The sequence below is a fragment of the Microcaecilia unicolor genome, chromosome 2 (genome assembly GCF_901765095.1).
Source record: "Microcaecilia unicolor chromosome 2, aMicUni1.1, whole genome shotgun sequence".
NCBI lineage: Eukaryota > Metazoa > Chordata > Amphibia > Gymnophiona > Siphonopidae > Microcaecilia > Microcaecilia unicolor.
This window is the reverse complement of record NC_044032.1, coordinates 368,066,042-368,090,742: the sequence shown is the minus strand read 5'-3', so window position 1 is coordinate 368,090,742 and position 24,701 is coordinate 368,066,042. Positions and strand designations below refer to the sequence as shown.

Genomic DNA, 24,701 nt, shown 5'->3' with positions numbered 1-24,701 from the left:
AAGAGAGGAGGGAAAGGGAAATGGGACTTGATATACCACCTTTCTGTGGTTTTTGCAACTACATTCAAAGCGGTTTATGTGGAGGGGTATAATCGAACGCCTATCTCCATGGGCGTCTATGTCCAAAAATGGGTACGTGAAGAGGCGGGACAGACCGTATTTTCGAAAAAATTGACGTTTTTCAGCTGGGCGTTTGTTTTTTTTAGCGATAATGGAAACTAAAAACGCCCAGCTCAAAAACGTCCTAATCCAAGCCATTTGGTCATGGGAGGGACCAGGATTCGTAGTACACTCGCCCCCCTGACATGCCAGGACACCAACTGGGCACCCTAGAGGTCAGTGCGGTGGACTTCAGACAACACTCCCACATGCATAGCTCCCTTACCACGGGTGCTGAGCACCCAACCCCCCTCCCCCCAAACCCACTACCCACAAATGTACAACACTACCATAGCTCTTAGGAGTGAAGGGGGCACCTACATGTGGGTACAGTGGGTTTTGGAGGCCTCCCATTTACCAGCACAAGTGTTACAGGTAGGGGGGATGGGCCTGGGTCTACCTGGCTGAAGTGCACTGCTGTACCCACAAAAAAGTGCTCCAGGGACCTGCATACACGCAGACCTCTAGGACTTGTTGCTGCTGTATAACATTGGCACAGCAGTTGACACCTGAAGACTAATCTCTCCGAAAACGTTCTTTATTGGAATAACCGCGTTTACTCACAGTTAACTGCAGATCAGAGGTTGTGCCCCACTGGCAACGAGTCTCCCTGGTACTGAGATGAGCAGTAGGTCAGAGCTGGCAGAATGGTGTACAATGCCCTCTTTCAGCCACATTCAAGGTAAGAACTAAGTTCTGTAACGTGGCTAACACGTGAAAGGGATCTAAAACTGGCTTACAAAAATGGCCACTACCTCATGGACTACTGGAAACAAAACAGGGCACACTCTGACCCAGTAAGCAGGGGGAAAAGCACCATGGGAGTAGAGCCTACCAACTACCAACATCGTGAGCATTTGCCACAAGCTACTGGAATCACGGAGCCCAATACCATACACCCACCACAATGCATTGCTGATGTGACTCTGCAGTGCGCATAACAGAAAAGGTGTCACACTCACCCGAGAGCCACATCAGAACCAGGGAAAGGCTGTCACAGAATAGAACACATTCTGCTGTCATGGAGGTGGGTACGGCATTTGAGGCTGGCATAGAGGCTGGAAAAAAAGTTTTTAAAGTGGGGTTTTTTTTTGGTGGGAGGGGATTAGTGACCACTGGGGGAGTCCGGGGAGGTCATCCCCGATTCCCTCCAGTGGTCATCTGGTCAGTTGGGGCACTTTTTTGGGACTTGTTCGTGAAAAAAAAGGGTCCACAAAAAGTGACCCAAAATTGTGGTAAAAACACCTTTTTTTCGATTATCACCTAAAGACGCCCATCTCTCCTTGGCTGATAACCACGCTCCAGTTCCGCCTTCACCATGCCTCCGTCAACTTTACCCGTTTCCACGACGGATTGCAGTTGGAAACGCCCAAAATCGGCTTTCGATTATACCGATTTGGGCGCCCACAGGAAAAAGACGCCCATCTCCCGATTTGGGTCGCAATATAGGCGTTTTTCTCTTTCGATTATAAGCAGGATAGTATATTCAGGTACTTATTTGTACCAGGGGCAATGGAGAGTTAAGTGACTTGCCCAGAGTCACAAGGAGCTGCAGTGGGAATTGAACTCAGTTCCCCAGGATCAAAGTCCACTGCACTAACCACTAGGCTATGGCAGATGCTGGATGAAAAGGGGGGAGAGAGGGGGCAGACACTGGATGGGAAGGGGGAGGAAAGGGGGCAGATGCTGGATGGAAAGGGGAAAGAGAGAGAGAGGGAGCAGATGCTGGATGGAAAGAGGGGTAGACAGAGGGATAGACTCTGGCGAGAGTTAAGAAGAGATCGAGGAAAAAAGAAACAAGAGACTGGGACCAACACAATTAGAAAAAAGTAAACGGCCAGACAACAAAGGTAGGAAAAATGAATTTTATTTTTAGTTTAATATAAAGTAGTGTGGTAGCTGTGTTAATAAAGAAAATGGAAATAAGATATCTTTATTAGACTAATTTTATTACATTTTTGCTAATGTTTGGAGACCCAACCCTCCTTTCTCATGTCAGAACAGAATACCTTAATAGCAGTATACTGTCCTGACCTGAGGAAAGAGGTTTTGGCCTCTGAAAGCTAACTGGAAAATATATTTGATTCAATAAATTGGTATCATCATACTTTCCATTTTTTTTGTTTTATATTTGTTAACCTATAGTATAGTGATTGAAATTTTAGTTTTTGAAATTTGCATCTGTGGGCGGGGGGAGTATCAGCAGCGCAGCGGGTAGGAAAGAACTGGGATGGTGGGGGTGTCGGCTGCGGCAGTAGGGGGCGTCAGGCAGTGGCCAGGCGGGGGGCCCAGACCACTCTGTCCGCCCCTGCTCTTCACCAAGGCACAGAGATTTACATACATTGAATTGTGTTTGAGCACTCACCATTTACTTGCAACATACTACTTCTACTCATTGAACATCTCAGCTATTTTTGTCCATTGATCAAGATCATTCTCGTCCAGTGTCTAAACATACCATTTTCTACTAGATTGTGAACTGTGTACATTGTTACCAAAATTAATCTCCTTCTCCACTGGGGAAAATCCCACATGTTACAGCACACAAATTACGAGCCATGGCAGCTTCTATGGCACATCTGCATCAAGCTTCTTTAATAGATATTTGCAGAGCAGCAACATGGTCATCAGTGCATACCTTTACTCATCATTACTGCCTAGATGCAGCTTCAGCTGTTGATTCCAGCTTTGGACAAGCAGTTTTGGATGCTGGTATTTGACTTAACTTGCTGGTTCTACCAGACACAGGTACCAGGCTTCTTTTTTTTTTTTTTTTTTACCTGTGTACAGCTTGTGAGTATTCTGTGTGGCTATGTGGTCTTCTGATCCATGGAGAAATGAGAGTTGATTACCTGTAACAGTTGCTCTCAGTGGACAGAAGATCATAGCCACACAACCCCTCCCTCCCTCCCATAGTTGTCGATTGCTATTCATAAAACTGACAGGGGGATGTTTGGGGCTATTTCAGCTCAGTGACAGGAACGGGAAGTTAGAGACATGCACAGTAAAGCGTTCAGTATTTTTGTATTCTGAGCTTTTAGGACCGGGTCGGCCAAGAGGCATATTTTCAAAGCACTTAGCCTTCCAAAGTTCCATAGGTTTCTATGGAACTTTAGAAGGCCAAGTGCTTTGAAAATATGCATGCAAGTCACCCTGACATCAATTCGTCTGTGTGGCTATGTGATCTTCTGTCCACGAAGAACTGCCATTACAGTTAAGCAGCTCTCATTTCTGTATCACTTCCTGATCTGTTATATCTGTAGTTGTAATGTCCTACACTCTCCTGATTCTCCCCCTGGTACTTATGATGTAAACCGCTTTTTTGTTTGTTTATATATTTTGCGGTAAAGGAAATAAAGATACAACGTAAATCTGTTTCATACGGTTTGATTTTCCTTCATCATACAGTACGCAAGTTAGCTTTTTAGAGACTCCTACAAAAAACTACGACCGCAGCAGCAACACAAGCGTATACACAGCGTGATCATCACCTACAGTGGGCAAAACATGAAGTACCACCGACCGCAGGCGAAGGGGAGAAAGCCGAGCCGCAACAAAGGGGCGATGCCATGGAAACGTTTGTGTCCGACGTCGGCAGTGATTGGCTCCTCAAGCGGCTGTGTTTCTGTTGCGTACGCGCAAACGTCGTCACAATAAGGCTCAAGGCAAGGAAGTTGTTCTTCCAACCTCTTTTGATCAAGGCAGGCGCGTGAGGGATTTAATTTTGGCTTTTGTTTTTTTTTTCTTCCGGTGCAGGCAAGTTGGGTTGGAGCGTGCGCAGCGGGAGCCGGTGTAATGTCGGCACAGGGTGACTGCGAGTTCCTGGTGAAGCGGGCTCGGGAGTTGGTGCAGGAGGATCTGTGGGCGGCTAAAGCCTGGCTGATAACTGCCCGTAGCCTATACCCGGCCGACTTCAACATCCAGGTCAGCTCATCATGGCTGTGCGTGTCTCTGGGCAGCGACAGGACAGAGGCAGTCAGATAGTAGCGAGGCTTTTGCTCCGCCCCCTCTTCTCACGCGCGCTCTTAACAACCTATCTTCTTTCTTTAAACAAGAGTTCTTCATAGTACTCGAGTGTAAATTACAGGTTTTGCTTTGAATGCATTCACAAACTGCTTCCTCCCTACCCTCTTCCTCCCTCCCTCTGTTACCTGTCCACTGATATTCTTTGGTGTGATTACCTGATTATTTCTTGTAATTTGTATTTCCTACCCCTGTTATTAAAATTTAATAAATGTCTAAAAATGAAAAATCATACTTCACGACTTGAGGCACCTGTGTGGCGGGTCGACCCCACTTTAGACTTGTGCCCCGTTGTATTTCTGCCCAGCGTTTTGTCCAGTTATCGCTCCCTTTCCGCAACTTAAGAAGTGCGATGGGGCAAAACCCTAAAATGGGTTCATGCCGCTGGACGTGATGTGGATCCTGTGAGAGAACGGAGGCAAAGTGCCGAGTTTCTCCAAACCTCCCCAGCGTGCTGGGTTTATTGTAAATGTATGTTGCATATAAGCGATTAAGATGTTCAAAGGTTATGAACTTATTTTAATGTGTTTTGTAATATATATATCTCACACACGGCCAAAAGTGTGTGACTATCACCATTTTCATTATTTATGCATTGTACTTAACAACATACACGTGAAACAAATCAGAATTTAAAGCTACAAATTGTCTGTGTTGTATTTAGCATCAGAAGTTATTGTCTGCAGACATTTCCTGCAAAATACCAAGTATTTACTGTGATGTCCTTTGTACTTAATAACTGTCTGTATACATTCTGGATTTGATCTGTCCGGTTTTCGATCCAATGTATAAGGTCTGCTTCAGATGTTGAATCGTGTATGGTCACTTTCTGCTTCATTGCAGTCCACACATTTTCAATTATGTTCAAAGCTGGGTTGTTGACTGTCCAAGGTTCTATTAGTTATATCTGTTCATGAGCCAGTGATGCCGTAACAGCTTTTGTTCCATGGCCCAGTGCACCATCCTGTTGGAAATAGGTTATGTTATGAATTAGCATAAAGTTTAGTAGTTTCTACTTCAAAACATTAAAATAAATAGTTCTGTCGATTGTCGTATTCTTTGGCATAATCCACAGCCCTGCTTGACCAGATCCTGATACTGTACTCCCAAACCATATAGCCACGATGAAACAAGCACCAAAGTTTAACATACCTCAGCCTATGTGGCTGATTTAAAGGTCTCCTTACATGACTACAGAAGCTGTAGAACTCTGTGAAAGTGCTTTCAACTAAAAACATAATTTAATCTCATTGATCAGCTGTTCACTTCTTGTGCTTGTGATAGAAAGCAAGCCGCTGTTTTATATTTATAGCAGATATCGGCCTGCTTGAAAACTGAAGTTAAGATCAAAGTCCAGCAACAAATAATCTCTTGCATATTGTCCTGTTTGCTTGCGTTTTCAGTGGACTACCTGCAATTTTGGCTCATATAACACCTGAGGATGCTCTTGGGGAATGTTTAGCTGCCTTTATGACTGCATTGTCCATTCATACATCCATTGCTCTTTGTTGACCTGACAGTGCCCAAGACTGAAAACTGTTCAGCTCTTCATTTTGTATGACCATTGCTATGACAGTTGAATGAGCAACTTTCAGCTTCTTTGCAATTGCTCTTATTGGTATCTTTATACAGAATTGCGATCTGTTCTTGTTTTTCTGGGGTGAGCTCTTTCCCATGTACCATGCTGCTGTAGGCAAGCAAAAACCTGAAGGAAATCAAACCAAAGACACCAAATATGTAGAATATCTTTTATAAGTAGAGATTGTATTGATGCCTTAGATTTTTATTTTGTTGCACTTTGGTTTTTTTTCTTTCCTTTCAGCTTTCTTCATTCGTCTTAGTTATGTTTCTTAAAGCTCAAAAATGTACAGAACAATATAAGCAGCCAACCTTCTTAATTCAAAGGATCAGACAGAAAATTTTACCAGACTAACATGAGTCTACGCAGTCTCTTTCCCATCTCCTTTTCCCCACAGGACTAACCCTTGGGTGCAGCAATACTTTAAAAAACAAAAAAGCCCCCATAATCCCAACACTACAAGACAACTGTGAATTCGGATTTTTATTTCTCTAGGAGGAATAGGCATCCCATACCTTATGAAAAGCTAGCAATTGTCTAGATCAGTGATGGGCAACCTTTTGAGCTTGGTGTGTCAAAATTCGCCAAAAAACCGAGCATAACTCGGGTGGTGTGTCACTTCGAGAAAAAAACCATAATTTTGCGATATTTATAGTTTAACAAAAATGTATAATTGTAATATATAACTGTATTTAATAAACCAAAAACTAATTATTTAACTTACCTGCTTAGTGACTTCTTTGTTCATCTGTCAGTCAGTTTCTTTTGTTGGTCTTGATATTATTTAACTTGTGTGGGGTGCCGTGAACTAAGATAAGTGAGGGGGAGGGGAATTCTTTAACTAATCTGCCTATTAGTGACTTTTTTGTTACTGAATTTCATTGGCTAAATCTTCAATTGAAGGTTGGTATTTTGTACACTTCAAGCCCAAGCAAGCGCTACTAACTTCATCTGTCAATCTGTTTCTTTTGTTGGTTTTGATATTATTTAACGCTGAGAATAAGGTTTCACAAAAGTATGTAGAGGGAAAAATTGTGAGTAAAGCCATTGCTATATTTTTCATGGTGCTAAAAGTGTCTGGTAATCGGTTCCAAGCACTCCAAATTTCCTGTTCGTAGTGGCATTCCTCTTGATTCTCCAAGCAGCACCTTTCCAGATTCTCAAGCTTTGACCTCAAGTCGACAAACACCTGAGCCCAGATGCTGTCTTGAAATTCTACAAGTTGCATCTCCAAATCATCAATTTGCATCTATTGGAAACCATTTAATTCCAAACTACTGTAGAACCTTTTACAAATTTAAGGATGGAATTAGATTGGCTTTTATAAAAGTGTAGCTGCCTGGAAATGTATTCCTTCCTTTCATCCTCACTTTTTTTCAAGAGCTGGGAATGATTAATTTCAAAATGTCTATTTATATTCCACGTTCTGCTTACTACCGTTTCAGTACATAGAACGCAAAATGATCTGCCATTTTTTTTCTATAATGCCATACATCTCGGTCCATGTCTCTTGAAAGGGTCGGCTACTGCTACTACCACTTCCTTTACTTAACCTTGGTTTTTTATTTTTTGGATTCTCCATCAGGGGGGCAGTGACAGAAGATAGAATTATAGATAGCCTGTTAGCCCTGCAAGCAAATTAGGGGTTAACTAGCCTAACTGACCACCTTATGTAAATTAAGATGGCTGCCGCTATTTCTAATGGCGGGAAACGGCACCCATAGCACATGCCCTCGCCTCTCCCAGCCTCCCCCTCACCTATCTCAGTAATGATGGTCAATTAGAAATCCACGACATCCCAGAACAGTAGATTGGATGATGGTTGCTGTGGTTATGTGGTTGCTGGTAATGGTGATCACAGGGCCCCAAGAGATGCGTCCCCCACGGCATTCCGCTGCTCTCTGCTCCGCCGGCCGGAAGTGAGGTCAAAGATCCCCTAACGGCCGTGCAGGAGCCGGGGCAGAGGGAGCAGCAGGGAGGGAACGAGCGGAGGACTCGGAGGGAGCCAATAGGAGCGCACACGGCACCCCCCCCCCAGTGGGTAAACATGCACCGGGGGAGGGGGTGATTTCGCCAGGGGGGGGGAGGTCACGCTGCACCTGGGGGGGGGGCACATCGGCGATCCGCCCCGGGTGTCAGCAAGGAACGCTGCTGCTTCTCTGTATGCGGCCACATGCGGCCGCGTGTCACTGAAAATGGCTACGCGTGTCAGTACTGACACGCGTGTCATAGGTTCGCCATCAGGGGTCTAGATCATATAGCTGTCAAGTTAGACATAAAATAAACATGGTCCATTTTACCTAAGACAGCCACCAGGGAGGGCACAATAGGACTCCTCCAGGCTGATGTCAAGGGGAGTTTGCCTGCTGTAAAGAATATTGTAGCTAGTCTGGTTTTATAGCTGCAGGCTTAAAGTGTAAGAGATGCTCCTCTGCTTACAAGAAGTAGTGCATGTGGATAATTTGTTGCAGCATGGTGCTAATGGACTTCTAGAAGGAGTTCACTTTAGGACAGGTCCTCCAGATATGATACATATCTCACAAAGCTCCACGTAGTTTCTAACAATGTCCATCACCATGCTGAAACACTTTGAACAACCTTTGAGGAGTATAGTACCTACGATATAGGAGCTTATACCCATTTTTATTTATAATGGCATTTATACCCCACAGTTCCAATACACATTGGTTCAATGTGGCTTACAATGCAATAACAAAGAAGGTAACAAACCATTTAGATCTACTACTTCAGGAAATACTGATTGAAGGTGTCTATTTTGGGTTAGTTAGGGTTCAGTTGTTGTCCTCATAGTAAAAGTTTCTGAAGAAGTTATTGATTTATACATCTTAAGTTTTTGGGTAGCACATTCCACAGGTTCATACATTGATAAGAAAACCCTGCTAAATATACAGTCTTCTATATTTCTGGTGTCTTGGGTAGTTTAAAATTAAATAGTTACGCATTCTTTCTTTTACGTTTCTAAGTTGTAAGTCAATTAGTTCTCTTGTGTAGTCTGGGGTAATTCCAAATATAATTCCATAGACCAGGGTGCACAATTTGAAAGCAATGCACTCCTTCCAGCTCTATGGAAATGTGACTTTCTGAATAGTAGCCTTGCTGCAGTACTATGCACAGTTCTAGTTTTTTTTTCAGATTTTCTTCCTTGCAGCCAGCGTAAACACTTGCAGTAGCCATGGGAGTGTCAGGGGCGTTCCAGGAAGTTATGTGCAGTGTTACAACTTGTTGCCAGGATTTACACCAGGTTTCCGTTTGTGTATATCCTTTGGTTGTGGGAATCCACAGTAAGTGCTATTCTATAAAGAGCGCTTCTTATAGAATAGTACTGAGCGTGGATTTTTCCCATTGCCTATTTTTTTGCATCATTTACTGAATTTGACCCATAATGTGTGTATGTTTAAGAGATTGGTATGATGAAATACAAATCCCCATTAATCTTTTAGGTGTTTAGGCAAACGAAAACATACTGAGACAAACCAAGTCTTTTGACCTATGTAGCAAAATGGTAAAGGGTTTGGAAACTGCTTCCAATAAAAAAAAAAGGGTAAAATCATACATTCCTGTTCACACCTAATACCCATGTATCAGAAGTCAAGAACTTACAGCTAGTGTAGGAAGAGGATTTAGGCTTAAAGTTCGCTAGTGGGGTGAAGCAGAAAAGACAATTACATTAGTCACATACCTGAGGAGAGGGATCATCAGTAGAAAGAGAGATATTACCCGTATAGGGGATCCGTCTAAAACACACAACTCAAATATTGTATTCTGTTCTTAGGGCCGCATCTTTGTGGCAAATTAAGTGGATGGAAGCAATTCAGAGAAGAGTTATCAAAACAAACAAACCCTGCAGCCTAAGCTTTGCCCACAGGAGGAAAGATAAAGTGGAGATGTGATAGGAAATTGTTTATTTACACCTTATATGTGTGTAAACAAAGAAACTGACACCTATTATAAAGAAGAATAATCAATAATTTTTATTTTTTCAACTGTCCTCCCTTGGACAGAGGCAGTATGAGAACATCATACTGGAAGCAAAGTATACTCACAATATATATATATTCAGCAGTAATACAGAGATATATGTTTGCTTTGCTTTGCTTAAGATACATTTATTCTCCTCAGTTTATATACACTTACTTTCGTACTACAACCAATGTCTGCACGTCAGCAACCCTTTCCTTTGAAGCCTGCCTGTTCTTTCTTTTCTTCCTTATCTACAAATGCAACATTCTTTCTGCCTCCTTGCACAGACTTTCTCTGCTTCACACCAGGCTACCCAGCTCAAGGCTGATTCTATGACTCCCTTATTATTTTCACAGGTTTGTGACTCATATCTCTTTTGCCTTAATACTTGCATTTCACTGACCATGGAAACTTTTTTTTTTCCTCATTATATTTAACAAATCCTCCCTTGAACCTTGTAAAGCAAGGTTCACCAAAATTTCATGGTTATAGTTTTCATCACTGTTAGACTGGGCATCATCCTATAAATAGGTAACACCTCAGGCCGTCATGGCAATGACAAACATTTTCTATCAAACCACAGAACTTTCGGGAGTCATCAGTAACCCAGGACAATTTGGTTCATAGTCACTGGTTTCAGCAGACATTACATTTTGTATCTGAGTTACCATGGTCATCTTCAATGAATCTTGACATGCTCGTCTGCAGCAGCCAAGCAAACAAGGCAAACAACATAATAAGAGTCCTGCAACACATATGAAAACAATACATCCAGTCACAATCCCTCTTAACCATGGACCTAATCCTCCAAACCAATTTTTTATGGTATCCCACTATGACATGTCTAATATTCCTTCATAATCACTTACTTGAGTTCTTGCTAGAGAAAGAATGCGCTGCATTGCATTTTTCACAATTATTGATTTCTGATAACAGTACAACATGAGGTATCATTAATAAGTTCACAAACATCATCATCAATCTGCCTTTGTAGGGCGGTTAAAGCAATGTCCAATTCATGGGTAACAACATGTAATAATGATTGTAAATTGTCTAATTGACATTCCTAATTCAGCAGTGGCAGCTGGTTCTGCAAAAGGTATCCAAGATGTTGTAGTGTTGCTGCGGCAGCTTCAGAGATCTGGTATGAAGGAGGCTGTTTTTGAAAGTCCTCGTCTGCCTTCATGCATGCTGTTTCACGCGTCTGTGTCTCAATTTTCATTTTATCAGCATGGTATAAGTCTGCTGCTACCATAAAAAGATTTAAAACATGTAAGTGTTTCTGCAAGGATTTTCCCTTTCTGTTTTGTTGTATGTATTTTAAAACAGACAACAGCTGAGTTCTTACAAATGAACCAGCACCTGGCCATGATAAAAATGAATCCTGTGAGGCATATCCAGCCCATTTCTCACAGACCTTTTGAATAACGGGTGCCTCAAAGGGAAAAGTATCCTTAACATGCACAAGGGGTGAGCAATTCTTTCGGCTATCTACATACAAAACATAAGGAGTGGTAGATGTTTCTCCCTGACCCTCTGCAGCGGGTTGAGGGGATGGTTCCTTCTTAGACTGAAAAGGTCTCATGATGTAATAACAAACAATGCCTAAGCTAGCAAAATACACAGCAAACAATAATATAGATAATGAAAGATACAAGAATACAAATAAAAAAGCAATTTTTCAAAAGACTTTGCTTCAAGATATACTCACGGTTCAGCTGATTGACAGTCTATAACCTACTCAATCCAGGCTGGCCATTTCTGGAGATCATAGGAAAGAAAGTCACACGATTACCAATACAACAACTTAATCAGAACAACGGCAGCCGCGTCCTGCCGTGGTCGCCAATTTGTTTATTTACACCTTATATGTGTGTAAACAAAGAAACTGACACCTATTATAAAGAAGAATAATCAATAATTTTTATTTTTTCAGCTGTCCTCCCTTGGACAGAGGCAGTATGAGAACATCATACTGGAAGCAAAGTATACTCACAATATATATATATTCAGCAGTAATACAGAGATATGTTTGCTTTGCTTTGCTTTGCTTAAGATACATTTATTCTCCTCGGTTTATATATACTTACTTTCGTACTACACCCAATGCCTGCACGTCAGCAACCCTTTCCTTTGAAGCCTGCCTGTTCTTTCTTTTCTTCCTTATCTACAAATGCCAGCAACATTCTTTCTGCCTCCTTGCACAGACTTTCTCTGCTTCACACCAGGCTACCCAGCTCAAGGCTGATTCTATGACTCCCTTATTATTTTCACAGGTTTGTGACTCATATCTCTTTTGCCTTAATACTTGCATTTCACTGACCATGGGAACTTTTTTTTTTCCTCATTATATTTAACAAAATTGAGAAACCAGTAGTTTTCAACAAAATGGAAAGAGGCGTTTTCCATAGTACAAAAAAAATAAAAAATAAAAAGGACAAAAGAGCTTATGATACGAAGTTAGAGGAAGAGTGGGAGAGTCAGAGGAAATCTTTGCTGAGAGGTTACTGTGTCTGCATTGGCTTACCTGTAGAGGTGGTAGATATAATGACAAAATGAAGCATGTTCTAGGACAGAAACAAAATTAGGGTATTCTTCCCAGAAATGTTTGCCAGCTGGGTAGCATGGAGGAGTACTCTACAGTGTTATAACATTTTCTGATATATAAATGCAGCCCCTGAGCAGTCAGTAAAATCAGCCAGGTGGCATGCCCATTCAAAAGATCCGGGGGAGGGGGGAGAATTCTCTTGGAGGGGAGGGGCATGAATACAGTACACTCCATTTAAGTGCATGTCGGATAAGCGCATGCTCTGTTTAACTGCATGCCGTACTTCGGTCCTGTTTTTGGCTCCATCAATTTCTATGGGGACAAAGTTCGGTTTAGCGCACCACTGATAAGTGCAAGATACGCTTATATGCATGGTTTAAGACCGCTCCTCTGCAGGAAAGACTCTGCATTGCGCACGCGCGGAATATGGAATCTTATTGGCGCGTGACAAAGGGGCGGTAAATTTGAAATCTCGTTGGTTAACTGCCACAGGCAGAAGAAGCGAAAGAATGTTGTTAGAGTGTACACTGGAGTCGTTGTTGCGCAACTGTAAGACTTTAACACTGGCTGAACGAATAGAAGTTCTTTAAAAAATTAGAAAACAAAGTCAAGCATGTATTGCTAAAGAATATGGTGTCAATCCCAGTCAAATTTCACTTATCTTGAAGCAGAAAGACCAGCTTCTGGAAGACTGGCAAAACAATACAAATCCACACCGGAAAAGAAAAACAGCTGGGAAAAGCTGAGGATGTAGAAGATGCTCTTCTTTGGTGGTTTTCTCAAGTCAGGAGCAGACAGTTTCCTGTCAGTGGTCCACTGCTTATGGAGAAAGCTAATCAGCTAGCTGAAAGTCTTGGGCTAACTGAATTCAAAGCCACTGTTGGATGGTTGGAAAGATGGAAGGAGAGGAACAACATGAAATTCAAGAAACAGCATGGTGAAAAACAAGACGCTGATGACTTTGGTGCTGAAAATTGGGTTGTTTCAGCTCCTCCTACCATCTTGAATGAGTTTGCACCTCGTGACATTTTCAGTGCTGATAAAAACGGTCTCTACTGGCGAGCGATTCCTGATGGAACACTTGAATTCAAACAAGCCGAAACTACAGGAAGTAAAATTTTGAAGGACCGACTGACGATCCTCCTTTGCTGCAATATGGATGGGAGTGAGAAGTTGGACTGGACAAAACAGCGAAGATGACTAAAAAAAGAAAAAAGAAAAAAAATAATAAAAAATGAAAAATAAAATAAAAGAGCGGCGACACTTTGGTAATTGAAGATAAAAAGTAGGCTTTATTTATCAATAGATAGCAGGGAGAAAGGGACTCGACACAGCTGTGTTTCGGCCATACAGGCCTGCGGCAGGAGTCTAAACAAATCAAAACACATAAACATTATGAAGTAAACAAAAAATAGAAAGACATGACAAATGTCTAAACTTTCTATTACAAGAGATGTTGTGAAATAAAAAGCAAAAACAAGTATACCAAAACTCATACACAACATATCAAAAACAGTCATGCTCCAAAAAGGGTACTTGATAAAAGGGTAATATCCGGACATCAAAATGCAAATAGCATACCATTGGCTGTACACAAAATAATATGTATGTCATATCGAAATATAAGCATATAACTATCAAAAACACAAAATGCATACTAATAAATATACACAAGATCATAAATATATAAAAAAAATATAAACAATATATATAAAAATTTTTATGGTTATTAAGCCCACTAGGCAGGAACCACTGCATAATTAACCAATTGGAAACTGATAAAGATAAAATTAAATTGAAAAAATGTGCAAAGAAAGGCGCCTAATATCAATTAGAATATTAATTCATATATATTAATTTTTATATGAGCAGTATCAAATATAATGTTGTGAAGAAAAGGACTATAAGAAAATGAAAGGCAATCATCTGAAATTTTATATAAACTATATGTAATGAAAAGATGCATATAAAAAGTCATGATTTACCTTCTCACTGTATGCTGATTTCCTATATTATCCAAATTATGGAGAAAATATGTGTGTCTACAAAAAAGATGAAATTTTAACACTCTACTAGAGATCAGATCTAGAAAAAAATGATCAGATAGTAACTTATGTAGGTTGTATTATGAGTTTAGGAAAAAAGACAGAACTAATATGTTTCATAAACTTGTCATCGGCATGGAGACATCGTTATTATTAAACTGAATGACTCCTCTTAAACAACATGATCAAATGTGTTGATTGTGTCTCTTCATGTTCGCATGCATCATCGGAGATTGTTACACAGACCAACTCAAAACGTAACAAACATAGTGAAACATTGTTGCTAAACATCTCTACACACTAAGAGACTCTAAACCACATAGTATATTAATATAGCTAAACGAGACTATTATGGAAATCTATTTTTTTGAAAACACAAATATAGAAGTGTACCTACCAGCTCTAAAAATGCACTAATTATGTCAGAAAACGTAATAAAAGGTGATTCATAAAATGGAGCATTATCGCTAATCTTTTCTTCATGCTGATATATATTGCTAGAAATAAAAGAAATCGTACTCCTATCACACGATGCTGGCTATTTAACCTCAAAAGAGAAAGATTTTCTTTTAGTGGCTCATCCTGTTATACCCACTTTCTATATATTGCCTAAAATACACAAATCAACAACAGATCCCCCAGGACGTCCTATTGTGTCAGGCAATTCATCTTTATTGGAACCATTATCGCAATTTGTAGACTTTTTTCTTCGTCCATACATCCCCCAGATGCCGTCATACATAAGAGATTCTACCCATGTGTTGAATTTGCTAGAAGATTTTGATAGAGACTTGGATAATGTAATATTAGTTACGCTTGATATAGACTCCCTATATACCAATATACCACAGTTGGAGAGTCTGGCCATCATTGAAAAAACTTTACACAATAGAACCATTTTACGCAGGATACCGAACTTTCTCATCATTGCTTTTGCCACATTTGCATTGACAAAAATTTTTTTTTAATTTCAAAAAATTATATATCAACAAATGCGTGGCACAGCTATGGGCTCATCAATAGCACCAGATGTTGCAAATCTCTATGTTGCTGACTTTGAAGAGAAGTTTTTGAGTACCCATCCATTTGAATCAGAAATCATTTTTTTATAAAAGATACATCGATGACATCCTTATTTTATGGAAAGGTGGTGAAGATAGACTTTTGGAATTTTTAAAATGGTTAAATAATCTAGATCAAAATTTGCATTTCAAGCTACAATATGATTGCCATCAAATCTCATTTTTGGATATACATATTACCAAAACTCCATACAGGTTTATAACACAAGTGTTTAAAAAAACCTACAGATAAAAATACCTATTTAAACTTTTAAAGCTTTCATAATCGAGGCTTGAAAACGAACCTCCCATATTCACAATTTTTGAGACTCCGGCGCTTATGTACCAACTTTGAAGACTTTGAACATCACGCACACGACATGTCACAACGGTTCATTAAAAGAGGATATCCCAAAGAGGTAGTTGAGAGATGCAAAAATCGTGCGCGTATTAAAGAAAGAGAACAATTACTTGCTCAAAAGAATGATAGAGTTACACCAGACATTATATGCATTTTAAAGTTTTCAACCAACTCAAAACAATTGAAAGATGTGATTCACAAGAATTGGCATATCTTAGAGACACATAAATGTTTTCAAATCAAACGTCCAGTCATAGCTTATTCTCGTAATAAGAATTTGAAAGAACGATTGGTTCCATCAACACTTCCAGAAGAAAATTATATAGAAAGCATTTTCTTGGGACATCAACCATGTGGTAAATGCACTGTCTGCAAGCACTGCATTACACTTCAAAGATTTATACATCCCATTACCAAAAAAAGTTTTCTTTTAAAACATTCAACAAACTGCAACTCGACCCATGTGATTTATGTAATATTATGTCCATGTAATCTTCTATATATAGGAAAAACAAAAAGAATGATCAAAACTAGGATTATAGAACATAGATCTTGTATTAGTAGGAACATCACAACTGCTCCATTAGTACCACATTGGTATGAAGCCAAACATACATTAGATGATCTTAAGTTTTTTTGTCATTAAACACATTAGACCGAGATGGAGAGGAGGTGATGCAGACAACATTTTATTAAAAGAAGAACAATGGTTGATTTTTACATTAGGGACAGTAAGTCCTCAAGGCTTGAATATGGAACTAGATCTGACAGCTTTCTTATGAATTTATATATAGAGATGTCACCAACAGAAAAAGCTCAACTTGTCGATCTGCCCATTCCCATATTTTAAAAATCTGGTTTATTGATTCTGTAGATTTACACAAGGTTCAGCCATCCATAAATATATCTTTTTTGAAATTAGAGATTGATGAGATATGAGGTGAGGACGTGTCATAGTACTTTATTGCATTTCAAATATAACACACATAAGATTGTTGCTGTTTTTTATTTCCTGTTTATAATTATGTGTTCTAATATATACTAAATACCTTAGATTTTATACATGTATAAAAGATGCTAAATCGATCATATATGAAGGTAAATTTTGGCCAAATTGGTAATATGATATGCAAGCTGTTTGAGTGATAATAATTAATTACAGATGTGATGAGATAATAAGACACAGTACTATTCGAAAGGTATTTTAATTTTCATTTTTATTATTAATTTTATTATTTTAATTTCATTAGTGATGTATAAACACGGTTTTTAATTAAGGATATATGTGTTTGTTTATATAATTGTACATACAATTCTTAAAAATTTTTTATACATATATATATATTTATTAGCGAAATGTTTTCATTTTAGTAGTGATGTATAGAAACAAAGTTTCTAATATACATTATTATTATTAATGTATTAAAGCAATATCAATGTAACACGAAATATGACAGTCAGATACTGAACTATTAGGATTATGCTCTCATTTTACTAATGATGTATATAATCATGTTCTCTACATATTGTTTTATATGTGCAATCCTAGATTGCCTATTTATTTATGTATTTATTTAAATATACATTTTTTGACAATTTTATATGTGCAGTATTTGTTAAGAACCCACATATGTATAATATCACTTACCTTCGATATTAATAAGAACACATTTATCTCTATACATATATTCCATGAAGACTTATCAACTATTCTTTTTCATCAATATAGTAGATTTTCACACTTTAATATCTGGACCTCTTCAAAACTGTAGTTAGGATATTTTTCCTTTTGCAAGAGGTTTAATTCATTACATATATCTCAAATATTTTGCATATCAATACATATCTGTTTCTACATATATTGATTATTCCTCTGAAATATATATACTATCCTTATTAATAAAGTAGATTTTTTTGACTCCAACATTTTGATTTTTTCTTGATTACATTTAAAACATTTTTTATTACATATATTTCAAACATCTTATCTTTTATGTATTTTAAGATTATTTTGTTATGATTTTAGATTACATTTCATGACAAACAGGACCACAATTTTAAGTCATATTTTACCATTAGGTTGACCTCTCTAATATAAAAACTTTTTCGTTATTTAGTTTTTACATAAAACGGGATTATTGTTGTTAAACTGCCAAAAATTTTGTTTGAACAGTAAAAGTTTTTGTTATATATGTATTTCTAATATTGCACATCTTTATTTACAACACAGAGTGCATTGATGTATTTACTTTCTCTCTTCCTTTTTTAAACCACTTAAATATTTTTTAACCTTTTTTTGCTGTATTACAGACCTTGTTATTTTACTCGATGAATTGGCAATTTCCGTCTTAGATAAACAGTTTGGAGTCCCCCTGTTTTTAGCATTATACAATGTTCTGTTTTCTTGTTTATGTTTATAATCCATTCGATATAAGGGGCTCAATGTTAGGCTAATAATGGGCAATTTGATGATAGTGGTCAATCATTATGTAAATAGGCAATTCGGTAATTTCGCTAATTCAATTATTGTTTCCATCTCTGGCAATTTTGAATCATCCGGAAATGATGTCACGAATTTCAGTTTACTTTTGGCGGGATACTTTAAATTAGATTGGTGAGACGAGACGCTGCTCTGATCTTTCCGCTTGACTTCATTTCAAGCATTGTTTAACGCCATCATACAAGAGAGAGATAACAGTAGTACATCCATATGGTATCATTTAGTATTTTAGATCGTGTATAACTCTATATAATTGGGGTCAAATTATTATATTTTTAATTTTGAAACATCACAAGAGAATATCAAGAGCTTTTTACGCACATAATGTCATAATTGTACTTCTTGGAGCTGCTTGGAACAAATTAATATGGAGCTGCACGTACTTATAATTTTTTCCAAAATGTTTTTAGACATTAGCTCCATCCTACCATATAGATAGGCTACACAGTCTAGAGTGGTTGCGTGCACTATGTTCCAATAATTTCTAGCAATATATATCAGCATGAAGAAAAGATTAGCGATAATGCTCCATTTTATGAATCACCTTTTATTACGTTTTCTGACATAATTAGTGCATTTTTAGAGCTGGTAGGTACACTTCTATATTTGTGTTTTCAAAAAAATAGATTTCCATAATAGTCTCGTTTAGCTATATTAATATACTATGTGGTTTAGAGTCTCTTAGTGTGTAGAGATGTTTAGCAACAATGTTTCACTATGTTTGTTACGTTTTGAGTTGGTCTGTGTAACAATCTCCGATGATGCATGCGAACATGAAGAGAAGGTTGGCTACAATGTTTCACTTGATTTGCTTGCCCTTATTACGATTTTTGACACAATCAACACATTTGATCATGTTGTTTAAGAGGAGTCATTCAGTTTAATAATAACGATGTCTCCATGCCGATGACAAGTTTATGAAACATATTAGTTCTGTCTTTTTTCCTAAACTCATAATACAACCTACATAAGTTACTATTTGATCATTTTTTTTCTAGATCTGATCTCTAGTAGAGTGTTAAAATTTCATCTTTTTTGTAGACACACATATTTTCTCCATAATTTGGATAATATAGGAAATCAGCATACAGTGAGAAGGTAAATCATGACTTTTTATATGCATCTTTTCATTACATATAGTTTATATAACATTTCAGATGGTTGCCTTTCATTTTCTTATAGTCCTTTTCTTGACAACATTATATTTGATTCTGCTCATATAAAAATTAATATATATGAATTAATATTCTAATTGATATTAGGCGCCTTTCTTTGCACATTTTTTCAATTTAATTTTATTTCATCTTTATCAGTTTCCAATTGGTTAATTATGCAGTGGTTCCTGCCTAGTGGGCTTAATAACCATAAAAATTTTTATATATATTGTTTTTATATATGTATGATCTTGTGTATATTTATTAGTATGCATTTTGTGTTTTTGATATTTATACGCTTATATTTCAATATGATATACATATTATTTTGTGTACAGCCAATGGTATGCTATTTGCATTTTGATGTCCGGATATTACCCTTTTATCAAGTACCCTTTTTGGAGCATGACTGTTTTTGATATGTTGTGTATGAGTTTTGGTATACTTGTTCTTGCTTTTTATTTCATAGCATCTCTTGTAATAGAAAGTTTAGACATTTGTCATGTCTTTCTATTTTTTGTTTACTTCATAATGTTTATGTGTTTTGATTTGTTTAGACTCCTGACGCAGGCCTGTACGGCGAAACACAGCTGTGTCGAGTTCCTTTCTCCCTGCTATCTATTGATAAATAAAGCCTACTTTTTAACTTCAATTACCAAAGTGTCGCTGCTCTTTTATTTTATTTTTCATTTTTTATTATTTTTTTTATTTTTTCTCTTTTTAGTCATCTTCGCTGTTTTGTCCAGTGTTGTTTTTTGCGAAGACTGGTTTCTTCTGTTTTTTTTTGCGTTATTAGTGAGAAGTTGGAACCACTCGTCATTGGAAAGAGCAAACAGCCCCATTGCTTCAAGAATGTTAAGCGACTTCCTGTGTCATACGAGGCTAACGCAAATTCATGGATGACTGGGATGACTGGGGAAATTTGGAAGCAGTGGCTAAAGAAGTTAGACACTAGAATGCGGGCACGAAAGCATCAGATTTTGTTGCTTTGTGATAATTGTTCTGCACACAGTGATGATGTCAGGCTGTCTAACGTCAAGGTGGTCTCACTGCCACCAAACACTACCTCTCTGATCCAACCTATGGATCAGGGCATAATAACCAATTTCAAACAACATTATCGGGCTCTTGTGCTACATCGTCTGATGAGCGTTATGGATGACCAGACTGGCAAGGATAAACGTGCTGTTGAACTGGCTTGTAATCTATCACTGTTGGATTCCCTACATATGCAGAAAGAAGCCTGGAATCATGTTACACAGGCAACCAACGTGAACCGCTACAAACGGGCAAGCTTTGTTAGGGATGTGGAGAGGGACGAAACGGATGCAGCTGTTGCAAACGCGTCAGATGAACAGGCTATTGACATCCCAGCCGGTGTTACTGAAGAGGAGTTTCATCACTACGTAGCTGTTGATTATGATCTACAAACAGCTGACGACAGCACTGATGTCGAGATATGCGCCTACACGCAGGCAACGGCTGATGATGCAACGAGCAGCGAGGCACATGCTAACGAAATTCAACAACCTCCTGTCACTTGCAAGAGCGCTGGAGAGTCTCAACACCATGCGGGCCTATCTGGAGGCCACTGGATGTCAGTGCTATGACAATTTTTACCATCTGGCAGACGTAGTCTATGGAACTTACAAGAGTGTACAGAGGACTATGACTGATTACTTCAAGTAAGCCTAACATCAGTTAACGGAGACTGTATACTGTACATATAATAAACAGTACTGTACATATGTTTATCAGATGCCAAGCTTCTTTGGGTCGCAATGGTGAAGTGTACGCTCCAGTTAACTGCATGTATTTCTTTGGTCCCAGACCCTTGCACTTATGCAGATTGCACTGTATTGGTTTTAGGATGGAGACACATCTAGAATAGAGGATCAAATGGTGGTTGTTTTTTTTTTTTTTTGGGGGGGGGGGGTGTCAACAAACAACCTGCTCTCATCAGTCATACAAATGCATCAAGTTTCTGTGGACTAGTGTCAAGGTTAACCTACATGGGAGAGCTTCAGTAGTCTTTTAGGTATATTTTGGAAGGGAAGTGGGGGAAGGCTCCAACTTCTTGCAGACTGTCAGATTTATATGTCGGGATAACTGGGAGATACCATTTAGTGCAGAGAGCACTAGTGAGGGCACAGGAAGGTGCTGACCAGAGCTAGAGCAGTATAGGCCAAGGCTTGGGCTGACGAGATGGGTCAAATGGTTCTTAAGACAGAATATGGGGGCAATATTCAGCACTTTCTTTTAAATTAATATAATCAGTGCCACTGTGCTTTTAATTTAGACTTACTATTCAGCAGCTTAAACTAAACCTTTAACTTATCAGGATAGCGGCTGAATGTTGCTGCTATGTAGATCATTTCCATGGCCTAACCTCTCTCTGCGAAGAAATGTAAAGTGATGCACTTAGGGAGTAGAAATCCACGGGAGACGTATGTGTTAGGTGGTGAGAGTCTGATAGGTACCGACGGGGTGAGGGATCTTGGGGTGATAGGATCTGAAGGCGACGAAACAGTGTGACAAGGTGCTGGTCGTAAGTAGAAGGTTGCTAGGCTGTATAGAGAGGGGAGTGACCAGCAGAAGAAAAGAGGTGTTAATGCCCCTGTACAAATCGTTGGTGAGGCCCCACCTGGAGTATTGTGTTCAGTTTTGGAGGCCGTATCTTGCTAAGGATGTAAAAAGAATTGAAGCGTTGCAAAGAAAAGCTACGAGGATGGTATAGGATTTGCGTTACAAGACGTATGAGGAGAGACTTGCTGACCTGAACATGTATATCCTGGAGGAAAGAAGAAACAGGGGTGATATGATACTGACGTTCAAATATTTGAAAGGTATTAATCCACAAACGAACCTTTTCCAGAGATGGGAAGGCGGCAGAACTAGAAGACATGAAATGAGATTGAAGGGGGGCAGACTCAAAAAAAATGTCAGGAAGTATTTTTTCACGGAGAGAGTGGTGGATGCTTGGAATGCCCTCCTGCGGGAGGTGGTGGAGAGGAAAACGGTAACGGAATTCAAACATGCGTGGGATAAACATAAAGGAATCCTGTTCAGAAGAAATGGATCCTCAGGAGCTTAGCCGAGATTGGGTGGCAGAGCTGGTGGTTGAAGGCGGGGCTGGTGGTTGGGAGGCGGGGATAGTGCTGGGCAGACTTCTATGGTCTGTGCCAGAGCCAGTGGTGGGAGGCGGTGCTGGTGGTTGGGAGGCGGGGATAGTGCTGGGCAGACTTGTACGGTCTGTGCCTTGAAAATGACAGTTACAAATCACAAAAAGTAGCACATATGAGTTTGTCTTGTTGGGCAGACTGGATGGACCGTGCAGGTCTTTTTCTGCCGTCATCTACTATGTTACTATGTTACTGTATGTATGGATAGATTGATTTTCAGCCCCATACTACCCATCCTGTGAAATGGACTATACAAAACAATCAAACAATTTGAAACTCTGTTTGATCTTCAAAGTTCTCTGTCAAAATGGGCCAGTGTACCAAAAGAATAAATTAACCCTCTACACATATCTGAGACCTCTAAGGGCCTCTCGAGCAGCATCACTATTTATACCCTTGTCAAAAGAAATTGCATGATGTGATACCCACTTGCGAGCCTTCTCAGGAGTAGCCCCCACATTTTGGAACATGCTCCCAGAGTGTCTACGTCTAACTCGAGACTACCTCTAGTTCAAGAAGCAGTTGAACGTTTGGCTCTTCACCCAGTCCTTTAGTACATATGGGGCCTCGTTTACAAACTACTCCTACTAATCTTTTCTATAGCGCTACTAGATGTACGCTGCGCTGCACACATATGCAGGTACTTTATCTGCACCCTGTAGGGTTCACAATCTAGGTTTTTGTACCTGGGGCAATGGGAGGATTAAGTGACTTGTCCAGGGTCACAAGGAGCTGCAGTGGGAATGAACCCAGGTAGCCAGGATCAAAGCCCATTTCACTAAACATTAGGCCACTCCTCCACGTGGGCTTGCCACTTGCTAAAAAGGAAGTTCCGCCGGGCTCCCGCAGCAGCCCAGCGTACTTCTCACCCCCAGTGCAACGTCGCACTGGGGATGGGAAGTACCGCTGGGCTGCTGCGGTAGCCCAGCGGAACTTCCTTTTTAGCGAGTGGCAAGCCCACATGGAGGAGTGGCCTAATGGTTAGTGCAGTGGGCTTTGTAATATTTTTGTAGCACTGGATATGACGGCACGCTGGGGGGTGGGAAGATCTGCAACAGAGTTTTGCTTCTGATGGAGAAGACAGAATGACTCATAATCTAAGAGTGTTCAAATATTGATTGAATGGTTTGGTAGCTAAGAATCATGAAAAGTGCAGCATTACACATTTGGAATAATAGCAGGTAGTGAAACTTAAAAAATGCTGGGATTGTTTTTAAGATCATTGCAGCTTTACAGTAGGAATTTACATAGTAACATAGTAAGTGATGTCAGACAAACACCTGAACAGTCGACCTGCAGGCAGAATATGAGCTAGGGGATAGAGAATTAGTATATTATATCTGCCTAAGGAATTGTATTCTTAGACGAGCAAGAGATGAGCTGGAATTGGCGGAAACAGGGATGGAACGGGCTATTAGAGGCGGAGGTGGAAGGGGTAGCATAACCCGACTCTATAAAGCTCTGCTACTTCTTTCCTCGCCCCAAGACTTTTATGCGAGGCGTTGGGAGGACATGCTTCAGACACAATACACAAGGGATTGGTGGACAAGTAGCTTTAGACATTTGCTGAAACCGTTCATCGCCCAGCCACTAGTAGAAAATGGATACAAAATTCTATATAGATGGTATTATACCCCAGTCAGACTGCAAAAATTCTATCTGCAGATCTCAACAGACTGCTGGAGAGAGTGTGGAGAGCGGGGAACATTTTGGCACATTTGGTGGGAATGCCCAAAGGTTCGAGCATTCTGGACAGAGATTTTAGAAAAAACACAAGAAATGATACAGATAGAATACCCACGCCAAGCCATACATTGCTTACTACATATACGACCGGGAAAGAGCCCGATACACAGCCATAGGTTAGCCATCCATCTATTTGGGGCAGCGAAATTAGCATTGGCCAAAGTCTGGCGGCAGAAGGAGGTTCCCAATATGCAAGTGGTGGAGGGCAGACTGCACTATCTTTACCAAATGTCGAAACTCACAGCGCTGCGTAGGGGGCAACTCCAGAAGTTCCAGAAAGTATGGCACCCATACGAAAAATGGCGAGGAATATAGAGGATCTAATGTTATACTGCTGAGGTGGGGAGGATGGGGAGGAGAGG

At 39.5% G+C, this 24,701-nt stretch overlaps 1 protein-coding gene across 2 annotated transcripts in view; it reads left to right on the top strand.

Annotated features, from left to right (window-relative positions):
• The first annotated feature begins 3,832 nt into the window (after positions 1-3,832).
• Positions 3,833-24,701, top strand: part of INTS10 (integrator complex subunit 10) — a 328,250-nt gene continuing 307,381 nt past the window's right edge. The window contains exon 1 of one of the 2 annotated variants that reach the window (XM_030194553.1): positions 3,833-4,083. In XM_030194553.1, the coding sequence (XP_030050413.1) occupies positions 3,955-4,083 (129 nt within the window). In that variant the 5' untranslated portion in view covers positions 3,833-3,954. The remainder of the gene's footprint in view (positions 4,084-24,701) is intronic. The other variant, XM_030194554.1, reaches the window with a different exon arrangement.